The sequence below is a fragment of the Elephas maximus genome, chromosome 15, assembly GCF_024166365.1.
Source record: "Elephas maximus indicus isolate mEleMax1 chromosome 15, mEleMax1 primary haplotype, whole genome shotgun sequence".
Taxonomy (NCBI): Eukaryota; Metazoa; Chordata; class Mammalia; order Proboscidea; family Elephantidae; genus Elephas; species Elephas maximus.
Window position 1 is genome coordinate 68,429,236 of NC_064833.1, and position 15,455 is coordinate 68,444,690.

The window sequence follows — 15,455 nt, forward strand, 5'->3', positions numbered from 1 at the left end:
CTCACCCTTTCTGGGGTTTGATCCCTTCCCTTATGTTCTTAAAACTCTTGTACGTACTAAATTGTATTAAAATTGACAATATATTGGTCTCTTCTAGCAGCGGCTGTGTCTTACTCGTCTTTGAATCCACAGTATCTACTGCGAAGCCTGCAGCATAGTAGGTATTTAGTAAATATTTACTGAACTGAATTTTTTCTGGCGAACATATCTGGCTGTTCATTGGAGTAGCGTGACAACAAAGTCACATAAAGGATTTAGTAATTCAAGGAATGTTGGATTAGAAATAAAGTTATTTTTAATAACAACAACTATAATTCTAAAAAGAAGACTTAGGAAGTCTTTTTTGCTCTGGAAAAATTTGAGCCGTAACTTACACAGTGATAGTATCCTATCACTTGTCTGTCTTGCCCTACTGTGGTGGCTCACGTGTTGCTGTGATGGTGGAAACTGTGCCACCGGTATTTCAGATGCCAGCAGAGTCGCTCATAGTTTACAGGTTTCGGTAGAGCTTCCAGACTAAGACAGACTAGAAAGAAGGATGGCGAGACTTCCTGTCACGTACTTTGGACGTGTTATCAGAAGGGACCAGTCCCTGGAGGAGGGCATCATGCAAAAAGATGAATACCCTTTATGAAGTAGATTGTAACAATGACTCAAGTGTAGTGGCTGCAACAATGGGCTCAAGTGTAACAATGATTGTGAGTATGATGCAGGACCGGGCATTGTTTTATTTTGTGGTACATGGGGTCATTATGAGTCAGAACCAACTCTACGGCACCTAACAACAAAATCACCACCCTGCCAGGACAGTGGGCTGCCCTTGGCTCTTCTCTTCCATTCTTTCTTCTTGGGTACTTTCCAGCATATCTAGATGAGTTGACTTGCACATTATGGGGCAGGTGGCATTGGCCTGCTTCACTTGAGTAGGGCCAGATCCTCCCTCCTCTGATGTCTCTGAGGAGAAGAGGTACCTTGATTAAAGATAGAACGTGATAGAAAAATCTTTGTACTTCTAACCAAGTACTCCTGCTTTTATTTCCCTGGCTCCTAATTCTTCTGTGAGGCTGCATGCATCTTTGAGTTAAGGCATGGGGGCCTAAGAGGGTTTGTTGTAGGAGATGATGCAAACAGGTATGTTCTTTGGATACTTCTAAAGGTGAAACAAAATTTGACATGATTGAGGTAAAGGATATAACTTACAAAGGAAAAAAAATTAACTGGGTTTCAGAGGTTTCAGTCACTCTGAGAACTAATTCACTGCACAATCCTGTCCATATGGCATTCATTATTTTGCAAACCTCCTCTCTTTGTCTCTCCTTTAATTTACTTGTTCTTTTCCCCAACCTTTCTTTCTGTTTTTAAAAATTTGCTTGTAATAGTTTTATAAATATTAATCTCAGACCTTTTGTACTCTGTACATGAAACTTTTCTCAAAAAAAATAAGATAAACACCCAGTCAACTTACTGCGACGTATATTTGTATGTAAAATCTGTAAGGTTGGTTGAGCAATTTTTGCTCCAATAGCGAAGCATGCAGTTGAACCCTGAAGTGGGAATTACATGTGTCTTAAAAACACAAACATGGAACCTCACAGAGTCAAGATTGAAGTCACCCTGGAGCACCTGGCTTCTTTCACTCAGAATAATTATTGTGAGATTCATCCTTCTTGATGTGTATGTTAATTTTTCGTTCTACTTTATTGCTAAGTAGTGTTTCATTATATGAGTATACCACCATTTGTTTACCCATTCACCTGTCTGTGGACATTTGTAATGCTTTCAGGTTTTATTTGTTACAAATAAAGCTGCTGTGTGCAGTTGTGTACAAGCCTTATGGACATGTGCTTTCATTTCTCTTGGGTAAATACTTAGAAGTGGAATGGCTTGGTCACATAGTAGGTGTATATTTAACTTTTTAAGAAACTACCAACTGTCCTTCAGAGTGGTTTTACCATTTTACATTCCCAGCAGCAGTGTCTGAGAATCCCAGTTGCTCTGCATCTTTGCCAACACTTGGTATGGTCAGTCTTTTTATTTCAGACATTTAAATATTTGTATAGTTGTATCTCATTGTGGTTTTATTTTACATTTTTCCATTGACAGTTGATAAAACCAACACCAAACCCATTGCCGTCGAGTTGATGCCAACTCATAGTGGCCCTATAGGACAGAGTAGAACTGCCCCATAGGGTTTCCAAGGAGCGGCTGGTGGATTCAGACTGCTGGCCTTTTGGTTAGCAGCCATAGCTCGTGGTAGCTCTTAACCACTGTGCCAGATATTGAGCATCTTTTCATGTGCATAGTGGTACATGAGCCTTGATGAAACATCTTTCAAATCTTTTGCTCCATTTTTAGAAGGTGGGTTGCCTATTTTAAACAATAATAAACTTATTGAATTTTGAGAGGTCTTTGTATATTCTGGATGCAAATTCTTACCAGATATGTGATTTGAAAATTATTTTCTACAAACCTGTGAGTTGTCTTTTTTGAAGAGAAATTACTGATTTTATAGAAATCCGATTTATTGTTTCCTTTGACGGAATGTGATTTTGGAGTTACATCTAAGAAATTGGATCAGAGATTCTGTTACCAATTAGACCTGTCAGCCTTATTAATTTTGTTGTGTGTGAAATCGCATCTTATTGTAGTCTGAATATGTATTTTCTGAGTCCTAATCTTCTCATGTTTGTTCTATTAAAATCTGTCCATCTCTTTTGCCCATTTTTCATTTAGATTGTCTTTTTCCTAATAAATTTTAGAATTTCTTAAAAACGTATTTTGAATACTTTTTTTTTTTTTTTTAATATATGTGTTGCAAATATCTCCTTCCGTTTTATGGCTTGTTTTCTTATATTTTTGGTATTTTTCAATAAATAGAAGTTATGAAGCAATTGTACTATACTGGGAAATTTGTTCAGTTTTAAAACCATAATTGACTCTACTTATCAATAGTATCCTTGAGACTCAAGTCCTATAAAAAAAAAAAAAATAGAAGCCCTAATTTCAGATCTATTACTTTATTTTTCTTTATAAATCTTTGTGAATGATTCATTTATCTTCTCCAGTTACAGTCTGGAGGTGTGGGAGTGGGGTTGGGGAGAACCACTGTTTCTTTAAGGATGCATTAACAACTTTTACAAGCATATTTTAAACTTTTTCTTACTTTTTAGGCTGGACCAGAATATGGTCAAGGAATGAACCCCATTAGCCGCCTGGCTCAAATTCAACAGGCCAAAAAGGAAAAGGAACCAGATTATGTTTTGCTTTCAGAAAGAGGAATGCCCCGACGTCGAGAATTTGTGATGCAGGTATTTCTGCATTTTATATTAGAATATATATTTTTTTAACTATTGAAAAATTTAGAAATCTTCAGCTTGGAATAGAGATATGGGGAAAGACAAGTAAGAGTGAATAGCAGAAAGTAGAGCTGTGTTTACACGTAAAGCTTTCATTCACCCCCATGCCCACCCACCAGCTTGGTGGGAACACTCAAGTGTCAAGGACATGTTAAGATAGACACCTGGAGCTTTTGAAGGAGCTATGAGTTCATGCAGGTTATTTACCGCAGAGTTTATCACTTAGATTTGGAATACCTATCTCTAATTTTTTTTTGTTACAGTTTGCAGCTGGAGTCTATTAACTACTGGGAAATGAAAACAAATGAATTAGAAATAAAATTCAAAAGGATGGACGTAGTATATGGAACAGGGCCAAGAGCATGAGCTCGTGGCTATAAGGCAAATGAGGAAAAGAAAGCTAGCTAAGTAACTCACCATGGTGGGGGCGGAGGGCACGGACTTGATGAGATCTCACTGCTGCGTTGTGCAGTCTAGAAAACTGAGTGGCGACTAGTGTGTTGGCAGGAATGGGATAGGATGCCTAAAATGCCCTCATCCTTTTAAAACCCTGTTCCTTTGTTTGCCAACTCAAGCCCTAGTTTTGAAGAAATCTTTGTTTTAATTTTCTATTATAAAAATTTCAAACATAGCTAAAGGTAGAGAAAAAAGACTAGTGTAATGGTTCCTCAATGTATTTATCACTCAAATGCAACAATTATTAAGATTTTTGCCACACTTGTTTTACCTATGCAACAATTACTAAGATTTTTGCCACACTTGTTTTACCTATCAGCTTTTCTTTTTCCTTCCCTCCCCTCCCCTTCCCTCTCTCTTCTCTTCCTGAAGTATTTTAAAGCTGATTTCAAATCGCATGTCATTTCAGCCTTCTATGCCCTGTGTGTATCTCTAAAAAACATGGACTTTTTCATATGTTAGACCTAATCCCTAATTCACTGGAATCACCTAATATCCAGTCTGTATTTATATTCTTCTTATTGTCCCCAAACTGTTGTAATTGGCTTGTTAAAGAACCTCTTTCAATCACACAAACCCATAGATTTCTCTTTTAATACAATCCAGTTAAAAATCAATGGACATGTATTAAGTGATGATCACTTGCCAGGCTTTTTGGCACTCAAACATTGTACCTCACTGATGAACTTTTCATACATATCTAAGTCTTGCCTTCCCAACAAATTTATAATCTCCAAACCTGTTGCTGTTGAGTTGATTCTGACCCATAGCGACCCTGTAGGACAGAGTAGAGCTGCCCCATAGGGTTTCCAAGGAGCGGCTGTTAGATTGGAACTGCCGACCTTTTAGTTCGCAACCAAATCACTTAATTAGTGTGCTACCAGGGCTCCCATTTGTATACAGTAGGACCTTAATTTAATAAATACTTGATACATATTTACTGCCTGCACCTCAGCCTTACTGAGAGTTAGTATGTTTGGCTTTTTTTGAACATATAAACTTATAATAAACCATTGTTGGGAACCCAGGTACCCAAAGAGAGGTAGTCCTTCTGTGGTTAGTAAATACATCATTATCTAGATGTCTGCCCATAATGGTGTTATTCTAGTATTTTTAGTTGGTAAAATATATTCACCATTTTTTCTCTGACATTCTTAGCTTTGAAGAATGCTACAAAGTATTCTTTGAACTCCAAAGCTTGAAGAAAAAAATCACCTAAGTGCTAGACATGAAATAGGAATATAAACTGGCTTTGATCTTATTAAACAATTCACTTTCTATAGAATGTATTGAGTAGCCCTTTTGAAAAGAGTTTAGAGTATCTTAGGCCAGCTTCCATTTTATGGGTATTCGTAAACATTCTAGTCAAACGGGGACATTTGGCTGTGCTTTTAAATGTTTTCACACTGAATTCATATTATTTTTTCCCCTTCTGGAAGCCCCAGTGGATTCATTACAGTATGCAGCAGCTTTATCAAAGTAAAAGACTTTTTGTATAAACTACTTAAGCAATGTTATCATTTGTTTTAATTGAATGTGGAAGTAAAATATCTGGAGATAATATGCTCATTTTTATCTGTCACCTCCCCAGAAAGTAAGTTTGTATGTTTTAAAATGGATGCAGTTAATTGTGTTGATTACCAGATAAACAAAAGAAAATCTCCGATGACATTGTTTGGATATTTAGTTCCAAAGCAGATTTCTTAAAGCTTTTTTTTGGGGGGGGGGGGGAGCAGAAGAGAGGGATATTTTAATTTTTCAAAGAGAAAATGATAGCTAAATTGATATCAGCACTTTGCACTATTATATATCATATGTTAATTTTTCTACCTATGGTTAACACCTCTAGACTGTTTAAAAATATATGTAAGGCAAATTTCATCCATTTTATTTATGTCTCAGTGTAAAATAATGGATTAACTTTCTGGTAAATGCTATTTTTTGTTTCTTAGTTTTTTTTTAGGACTTGATTCATTTTGAATGATTTGTTTAAAGACAAAAATTTGGCAGCCTTAGCTTTACCGCATAGCAAAATAATCGAGTTTTTTTGCAGATAAAAATTAACATTTTAGTGAAAAAATCTTATAATAGTTATAAAATTTTTGAGCTTTCTAGGAAGATGGTTTTATGAAGCTGACTTGCATACTTACTTGATTTTCATAATGAAGTGATTTTTAATGAGATGATTCTTTGAGTGACCATTGTGCTTGTTAGCAAGAGAGTCCTTCCAGTACTAACAAATTATTCTGGGAAAATTACTCACAGACTGTTGAGCCATATACTTTACACACTTGTTTGGCGCAACAGGTGGGTGAATGGGAAAGTGAATCTGGGAAGCACCTGTCTTAGAAGAAGCAAGTCTTGAAGGAATCAGGAACAGAAATCAGAATAGGTCAGATGATACATACACAAGGTGAATACAGAGATGGGAACAGTATTAGAAAGTGACGAGTCCAGGAGCAAGAGTCTAAAGCCAGAGGACATCAGGCTTGGGTAGGTAAATCAGATTTGGGGATGAAGCAGCAGAAGAATTGAATGTGAGTGAGGTGTCTATATCATGTAAAAGCAGATGAAAAAATTTTTGCAGTTATTTGCTATTCATTGAGTTTCACTTCCATTTACTTTAGCAAGTGTTTTGACCCTAAGAGCAGTAGAGGAGGCTGCTGACATAGCTGACCTGATCTTTTAACTAGCACGTACTACAGCAACAACCTAGGGGCTGTGGGGCAGGGGAACAAACCAAGCACTGGAGAAACACCAGGCTACAGAGGCTGGCTCCAGCCGGGATGCAAAGGCTCAAGCAAGCATAGGTAAGGGGCGTAGTGTGTGTTTCATCTGGCATCAAGAATCTGACAGTGAACTGGGCCAGATTAGTACCTCTTAGGGTGAGCCCAGTAGACTACTGCTGACTTGTCACAATATGGTGGCTTCTGGTTTCAGAAGAAAAAGTAATGAAATTACTTTCAGTTGTTAACTAACGATAGTTGTTAAAGAAATCCTGTAATGAATACATTTTCAATGTATTCATTGCCCCAAGAACTATGCCATTTTGTTCATCTTGACTAATATTCTTTGAGTTTATATCATCTGCACCTTGTTTATGCTTATTTGTATTTTGTTTCCATTGTGTTGTATAATCCCAATTCCTTAAAAGTGGGTGATTACTGAAGCTTAAAATTAGTGATGGAAATAGCAACACAAATAACATGCTAAATAATGGCAGACAGGACTCAAGTGTGGATACCAATTGGGAAGCTATATTTCTGAAACAAGTGAAACAGGCAGTATTTTGATTTTACGCAAAAACCAAAAAAGGAAAGTATGGCTAGAAGTATCATGCTATATGATTTTCTTGTACTACTCATCCATTTATTGCTAGCACTGAGTGTATTATCATTGTGAAATTTTATCAGATAGTGGCATGAAGCTATTGATGTTCCTTTCCTCCCTCCTTTGTTTCTTTCTTTCTTGCAGAGAGCACCATGATCATCTGAAAGTAGTCAAAGGTTTCAGATGTGAATTGCCTGTTCAGCTCTCTTCCTCCTTTTTCTACTGGCTTAAAAAAAATTGATCTATAGGAATTTGCTTTTGGATATGAGTCTTTGGTGGTTGTATAGTTATATCTTCTCTTGCATTGTGATTTTCCTTTTTTTTTTAATGGTAACTTCTGAGAAAGAGAGGTAAATTAATTTTAGCGGAGCCACATTTTTCACTCTTTTCGTTTGTTAACTTTTAAGTCTAGGTCTCCAGAAGAGTAAGTGCTTTCACCTTGTTCTTCCTCAAAAGGGTCATGGCTGTGCTTAGCATTTTGCATTTCCATGTGAATTTTGGAATCACCTTGTCAAATATTATGAAAATACGTGGGGTTTTGAATTGGTATTCACTGACATTATAGGTCAATTTGAAGAGAATTTATATTGTTATAACATCAAGTCCATGAACATGACATCTCTCTTCATTTATTTAGGTTTTCCTTACTTTTTCTCAGTGTTTATTGTCTTCTGCATAGAGGTCTTGTACATCTTAGGTATTTGATTTTCATTTAATGTAAGTTGTATCTTTAGAATTTTTTCATCTTTACTTGGTTGCTGCTGGAATATAGAGATGCAGTTAACTTGTATACAGAGAGCTTGTTAAATTCTCATATAAGTTTTTATAATTCATTTGTAGATTTTCTTGGATTTCCAATATATAAATTTCATCTGCAAATAATGACAGTTTTATCTGTTCATTTTCAATCCTTATGCCTTTTTCTTGCCCATTGCTTTGTCTAGACTTACAGTAAAATGTTAAATGCTAGTAATAATAGAGGGCATTCTTGCTGTGTTTCTCATGTCAGAGTGTCAGTATTAAGTATAATGTTAGTAGGTTTGCTGTTTTTTGTGAAATGCCTTTTATTAAGAAAGTTTCCTCCTTTTCCTAATTCGCCGAGAATTTTTATTGTGAATGGGTGCTGAATTTTATCAAATGCTTTTGCTCTATTTACAGGATATCCATATGGTCTGTCCTCCTCAATCTGTTAATATAACAAATTCCATTGAATGATTTTGCCCAAGTTTCAAATGTTAAACTGACCCGGCATTCCTGGAATAAAGCCAACTTGGTCGTGACTCTTTTTATATAGTGCTTGATTCAATTTACTATAATATTGTTTAAAATTTATACATCTGTGTTCATTAGTGAAACTGTCTGTTAATTTCCTTTCTTACACTCTTCTTGTTGATTTTGGAATCAAGGTGATGCGTCATAAAGCAGATTGAGGACTGATTCCTCTCTTTCTATTCTTGAATAAATTTGTCTAAGATTGACATTATTCTTCCTTAAATATTGGGTAGAATTTGCTGGAGAAGTTACATAGAGTTTTCTTTGTGGAAAAGTTGTTAATTATGGATTAATTTCTTTAATAATTGTAGGCCTGCTCAGTTATAGGCTTATTCTGTGTTTGTTTCGGTAATTTATTTTCTAGGAATTTTCCCATTTTATCTGAATATCCAATAAATTTTAGCATAAACTTGTTCTCAATATTCCTTTATTATTTTGTAATGCTACAGAAGCTCTGGTAATCTCTCATTTTCATTCTTTCTTGTATCTTTTCTACTTTTTCTTGATCAGTCTTACCTTCCATTTATCATTTTTTTAGTCTTTAGAGAACCAAGTTTTGGCTTGTTGAACTCGTCTATTATACTTTCTTTTCTATTTCATTAATTTCTGTACTTTATTCTTTCCTTCTATTTTCTTTGGGTTTATTTTTCTGTTACAATTATAACTTCTTGAGATGGATGTTTAGCTCATTAATTTTCTACCTTTCTTTAAACTTTTATAGTTATGTATTTTCTTCCGGACATACCTTTAGCTACATCCCTCAAGTTTTAATATATTGTATTACCATTAGTATTTATTCAAAATATTTTCTAATTTTCATCGGGACTTAATTCTTTGGGTTATTTAGAATTATATTGCTTAATTTCCAAAGTTGTGATTATATTTTAACTTCTTATCTGCTTCTGTCACTTATTGAGACAGGTTTGGAGAAATAAATCCTACTACAGTTGTGTGTTTTGTATCGCTCATGGGTTTGCTTTCTAATTTACTTTTTATATCTGCATTATGTCTTGGCATATGCATTTCTGAAAAAGCATTGCCCTAACTTTACATATAGCTGTAAGATGGTTAATATATATTTAAACACACACATGCATGCATAGGTACATAAATTGCCCACAAAAGATAACTGTGGAATAGTTCTAATAATAAAAAGCCACTATTTATTGAGCAATTACAATTTATTAAATACTGTGGTATACATAAATTATCTGGTTTAATTTTCAAAACAACATTGTGAAGTAGATAATATTACCCTGATTTTACTGATGAACAAACAGAGGCTTACAAAGATTAAGTAGTTTGAACCAATGCATACAGGAAGGAAGTAGTAGAGTTGGGGTCCATACCTAAACCTAACTCGGAGGCCTTTGTTCCTAACCACGATATTGTAGTGCCCCTTGTATATTAATTATTTCCTGGCACTGTTTAATATAAACCGTTGTAAACTTAGAATGCAACATGAACATTATTTCAAATGGCACCAATATGAATTCATCCTTTTCAGTTTATTTTAAATAAAAAATACTGAAGATAACCGACATAAACCCTATTAAAATGTCAGTCTTATTTTTCTGATTATGTAAATAATACAGGTTTTTTTGTTTAGAAAAATGAAATATAGAATTCTATAAGTAAATAAAAATTGTCTGAAATTTTACCAATCTCAGATAACCACTCATTGACATTTTGAGGACTTTCTTTCATATTTTCCTCATGTGTATTTTATATGTATACTATTACATAAATGGTATCTTAACTTGCTGTTTTTATTATGGACTGCACTTTATATTTTTTGGATGCTAAACAGTAGAATGCATTGCTTTATGATATGAAGGAGTTCCTGTTTACCAAAACAACTATCATTAATTTCTTTGTCTAATCTTACCAGGTCAAGGTAGGCAATGAAGTTGCTACTGGAACAGGACCTAATAAAAAGATAGCCAAAAAAAATGCAGCGGAAGCAATGCTGTTACAACTTGGTTATAAAGCATCAACTAGTCTTCAAGATCAGCTTGACAAGGTAAGAGTTTAGCTTACATGTATGCCCAATTCTATCAGAATATCAGATGCGTTAACAAATTCTGGCCCCATATTCCTTGACTTTGAGTAATGTGTTAACTGTTGTTAGACATCTTCAGTTTTCCGAGGCAGTACCCTGTATTTATATCTTTAAAAATAGATGTTCTAGGTTTAAAAAAAAAAAAAAAAAGGTACAAAGCAGCATCTAATTATGGTGTCATGATAAAATATTAATGAGTAATTATAATCTTATGATTAGCAAATACTAACAGTTTTATGGTTGTGCATATTTTGTATAATACCAATTTAATATGTTTTAGCTTATTGATTGGTTGTTTAAGCAGTTTTAATTTGCGCTTTTACAAACAGAGGTTGTTAACCTATGTTTCTGGAATACAGCTGAAAACACTGAAAATAAAGATCCTTTAGGGCAGGAACTATATTGGACAGACACTCTATAAAGTAATTTTTCTATTTACTTTAAATTTAAAGATAAACTCAGAGAGTGTTTATTTTCTGCCAAAATCTGTGCTCATGGTCCCCTATTTCTTCTGCAGCAGTTAATGACATCACTAACACCTGCCTCTGTTGCACAGGAATCACAGAGCTCTGAATTTAGGACTTCACAGATAGCTTGGTGCAGGAACTGACTTAATTTCAATTTTGTTACCGTTTTGTTATCTGTGCATAGTTAGAAATGATTTTTACTTAACATTTTATCTCTATTAAAATTCATAAAACAGGCTAGTACTTGTTTCTATCAAAAGTAATATATTGGTGTCCGGGCCATTTTTTCACATAAGGATCCTGTTTAAGAGATGATTTGTAGTTTCTACGAGAGCACATTTCTGAAGTTTAGAATAAGAAACAGAATCACCTATTATAAAACATCTTGGTATACTTTTCTTTTTAAGGCAGCTATGAATACTCTTATGAGCGTCTAGAAAATCATTTGTCTGTGTGGTATTGCTAGGGCTTTCAATTCTGTTTTTGTAACCTGGCTAGTCAGTGCTTTTCCTTCTTTTGAAAGTATTTGTAACATGAAACCTAACATGTGTTCAAGTTTCTGTAGTTCTTACGTTGTGTTGTTTTAACTTAAAACCCATTTATATTGACTTAAAACTGGTGAGTGATTTATAAAAATATATATCAAAATAAATCTCCTCATGGACATTTATTTATAAGTTAAGTGAAAACAAAACAGAATGAAAAGCCAGCATTACTTTCATTAATTAATTTTATTAATTTGAAAAGCATTTCTTACACACTCACAGATGCCAAACGCTTACTAACAATAAACTAACTAATAACAAGATGACTGAAACTTGGTCTCTGCATTTAAGAAACTGACTGTTCCTTGAATGGGGAGGGTGAGGGGCTGTAATCATATAGCATAAATTGTAGTATCCTGGAACCTAGAGAACATCAGGATGAGTCTGGGAAGTCAGGAGGAACTGAGATCACTATTTTTATGCCAACTCTCTGTGGACCACAAAGGTCGAATCGCATTGTGCTTGGGGTCGCCATGAGTTGGGGTCAATTCAGCAGCAACTAACAGCAACAACAAAGAATTTGAGGAGTCATTAATTGAAGACTTGAGCGTGGAAGTGACCTGATGTGGTTTGCAATTTTAAAAAGACAATTCTGTATGTAATGTGGTGTGTAGATTCGATCAGGGTGAGACTGAAGGCAGGGAGGCCAGTCAGGAGGCTAGCAGAGTTGTTCAAGTAAAAGACACTGAAGGTCTGAACTAAGTGGTGGCGGTAGAGAGGAGAAGGGGGAAAACTCCAGAGATATTTCTGAAGTTGTAGATAAGAGGATATGCATGGGGGATACAGGTGGAAGGAAGAGGAAGAATAACTATAACAAGAAGGAGTAGAAAATGACTTTAAGGAGTAGCTGGCAGTCGTATGCTGCAGAGGGATCAAGTAGGAGAAGGACTAAATACTTTGGTTTGTTAGTAACATCCCTGGTGAGTGAGGCAAAGGCAGTTTTTCAAAGGAAACCACAAAATCAGTTTTTATACAGCTGTTTTTTAAAAACAGGTAAGACATACACATTGTTGAGAAATTCAAAAACACAAAAGATAGTGAAAAAATATGTCTCACTTCCCCCTGTGACCGTCCATCTTATGGTCTCTCTTCCAAAGGCGTCAATCTCCCACAATGAGTTAATATTCCTAAAGCACTTAGAACAGTGCCCGAAGCATAGTGAATGTTATGTAAGGGTTTGTTAAATAAAAATAAAGATTGTTACAAAGTGTTCTGTGCTTATATACTTCTATACCCCTACTTTAAAAAAAATTTCTGATTTATTGAGATATAGGTCAATAAATTTTGACAAATAATGCTTCATGTAACTACCTCTACAATTAAGATTTATCACATTTCTCTCCCTGAAAAAGTTCTGTAATACCTCTTTGTAGCCAGTCTCTTCCCCTACAGTCAGCCTCTGGCAAGCACTGATCCGATTTCTGTCTGTGTAGTTTTTGCCTTTTCCAGAATCTCATATAAATTGAATCATACATTATGTAGCCTTTTGTGTCTAGCTTCTTATTACTTAGCATAATGGGCTTTTGCAATTCATCCAAATTAATATGCTTATTATTAGTTTATGCCTTTTTATTATATGCATGCACTGGAATTAGTTTAGCCATTCACCGACATTTGGGTTGTTTCCAGTTTGGAACTCTTGGAAATAAAGTGACTGCAAACTTCATGTACAGGCCTTTATATGTACGTGTTCCTACAGTATATCCTGTATGTACATAATTGTATGTATAACTATATAAGAAATTGCCAAACCGTTTTCCAGAATGGTACCGTTTTACACTCTCACCAACAATGTCTGAGAGTTCCAGTTGTTCCCCCTTTTCTCCAGTTCTTGGTATTTTCAGTTTGGAAAGCTTTGGTCATACTAGTAGGTGTGTGATCTATTTCATTGGCTTTAATTTGCATTTCTCTGGGTGATGCAAACTCGATTGGTTGCTAACCAAAAGGTTGGAGGTTTGCATCCATCCAGCGGTGCCTCGAAAGAAAGCCACCTTGGTGATCTACTTTCAGAAAATTAGCCGTTGAAAACCGTATGGAGCACAGTTCTACTCTGACCTGTATGGGGTTGCCATGCCTTGGAATCAACTCGACAACAACTGGTTTTTTTTTAATGACTGTTAATGTTGAGCATCTTAGTGTGTTTATTTTCCATCCTTATTTCTTCCTTGAAGTGTCTGTTCAAAACTTTTGCCTTTTTCTTTTTAAATGGATGGTACGCTTTCTTATTATTGAGTTGTAAGAGCTCTTTATATATTTCAGATACAAGTATGTTATGAGATATGTACAGGTAGTCCCCAATTTTTGATGTATTTGAATTACTACGAACCTCACTTACGACCATCAGTGTATCTGGAACAATGACTCTTCCTGGGAGGAAGTTATGGGAAAACAGATGCAGAGGATATGGAAAAAACTGCTGAGTTATATGCACATGCTCCAGGCATCTAATCAGGATAATATGTTGGAGGAGATCAGTAGAAAAAATGTCCATATGGCAAGAACGCTGAATATAGAACTTGATGTCACCAATGTGGAACAACTCATAGATCACAAAGAAGGGGAATTGACAGACCAGGACTTAAGGGATTGTGAAGAGAAGAGAAATGGTGAAGAAGAAAGAAATAGTGAATAAGAGGAAGGATAGAAGCTGTCAAAAACTTTATAGTGAAAGCATTAGCTAAAGTTTTTTCTCAATTAAATCAGGGGCTTCAGTTGCTTGAAAATGGATCCAAATACTGATTGTTTTAAGTTGATAGGCAGGTTTGGGAAACATTGAGATGTTACCCTAAAATATATGAAGAAAAAAAGAGAAAGGACCGTACAGACAACTCCCACTAATTTTCTGACTAGAAATGCTATCCCCATTCCCAAGGATAATCCAGATGATCCAGAAGCTTCCACAAGTGGAGCTATTACTGCAACTGACAAAACGCCAATGTTGTCCAACTCTGCTTCATCATCATTGGAGTACCTCTTTATGATTTCTGTATTCTTTTTTATGTATGTGTGTACTAACTGCTTGCTCAAAGTGAAAAGGACTCGAAGCACTTACTAACGAAGATCAGAGACTACAGCCTTCAGTATGGATTGCACCTCAACGTAAAGAAAATAAAACTGCTCACAACTTGACCAATAAGCAACATCGTGATAAAGGGAGAAAAGATTGAAGTTGTCCTGGATTTCATTTTACTTGGATCCACAAGCAGCAGTCAAGAAATCAAATGAAATGAAATTAGTCAGTTGCAAAAGGGCAAATATTGTATAAGACCACTATTATAACAACTTGAGAAATAGTTTAAACTGGGAAGAAAACATTCTTTCGTGGTTACAAGACGGGGGAGGGAGGGAGGGTGGGAGAGGGACACTTACTAATTAGATGGTAGATAAGAACTACTTTAGGTGAAGCGAAAGACAGCACACAATACAGGGGAGGTCAGCACAATTGGACTAAACCAAAAGCAAAGAAGTTTCCTGAATAAACAATGCTTCGAAGGCCAGCGTAGCAGGGGCAGGGGTCTGGGGACCTAGGTTTCAGGGGACATCTAAGTCAATTGGCATAATAAAATCTATTAAGAAAACATTCTGCATCCCACTTTGAAGAGTGGCGTCTGGGGTCTTAAAAGGTAGCAAGCAGCCATCTAAGATGCATCAGTTGGTCTCACCCACCTGGATCAAAGGAGAATGAAGAACACCAAGGTCACACGATAACTATGAGCCCAAGAGACAGAAAGGGCCACGTGAACCACTACTACATCATCCTGAGATCAGAAGAACTAGATGGTGCCAGGCCACAACCGATGACTGCCCTGACAGGGAACACAACAGAGAACCCCTGAGGGAGCAAGAGAACAGTGGGCCACAGACCGCAAATTCTCATAAAAAGTCCAGACTTAATGGTCTGACTGAGACTGGAAGGACCCTGGTGGTCATGGCCCCCAGACCTTCTGTTGGCCCAGGACAGGAACCA

General features: G+C 35.8%; 1 protein-coding gene across 12 annotated transcripts in view; it reads left to right on the forward strand.

The window, feature by feature from the left end:
* The window catches only part of STAU2 (staufen double-stranded RNA binding protein 2), a 364,940-nt gene that overhangs the window by 156,461 nt on the left and 193,024 nt on the right, over positions 1-15,455 (forward strand). For all 12 annotated transcript variants that reach the window (XM_049853679.1, XM_049853684.1, XM_049853677.1 and 9 more), the window contains 2 exons: positions 3,171-3,308; positions 10,306-10,437. In XM_049853679.1, the coding sequence (XP_049709636.1) occupies positions 3,171-3,308; positions 10,306-10,437 (270 nt within the window). The remainder of the gene's footprint in view (positions 1-3,170; positions 3,309-10,305; positions 10,438-15,455) is intronic.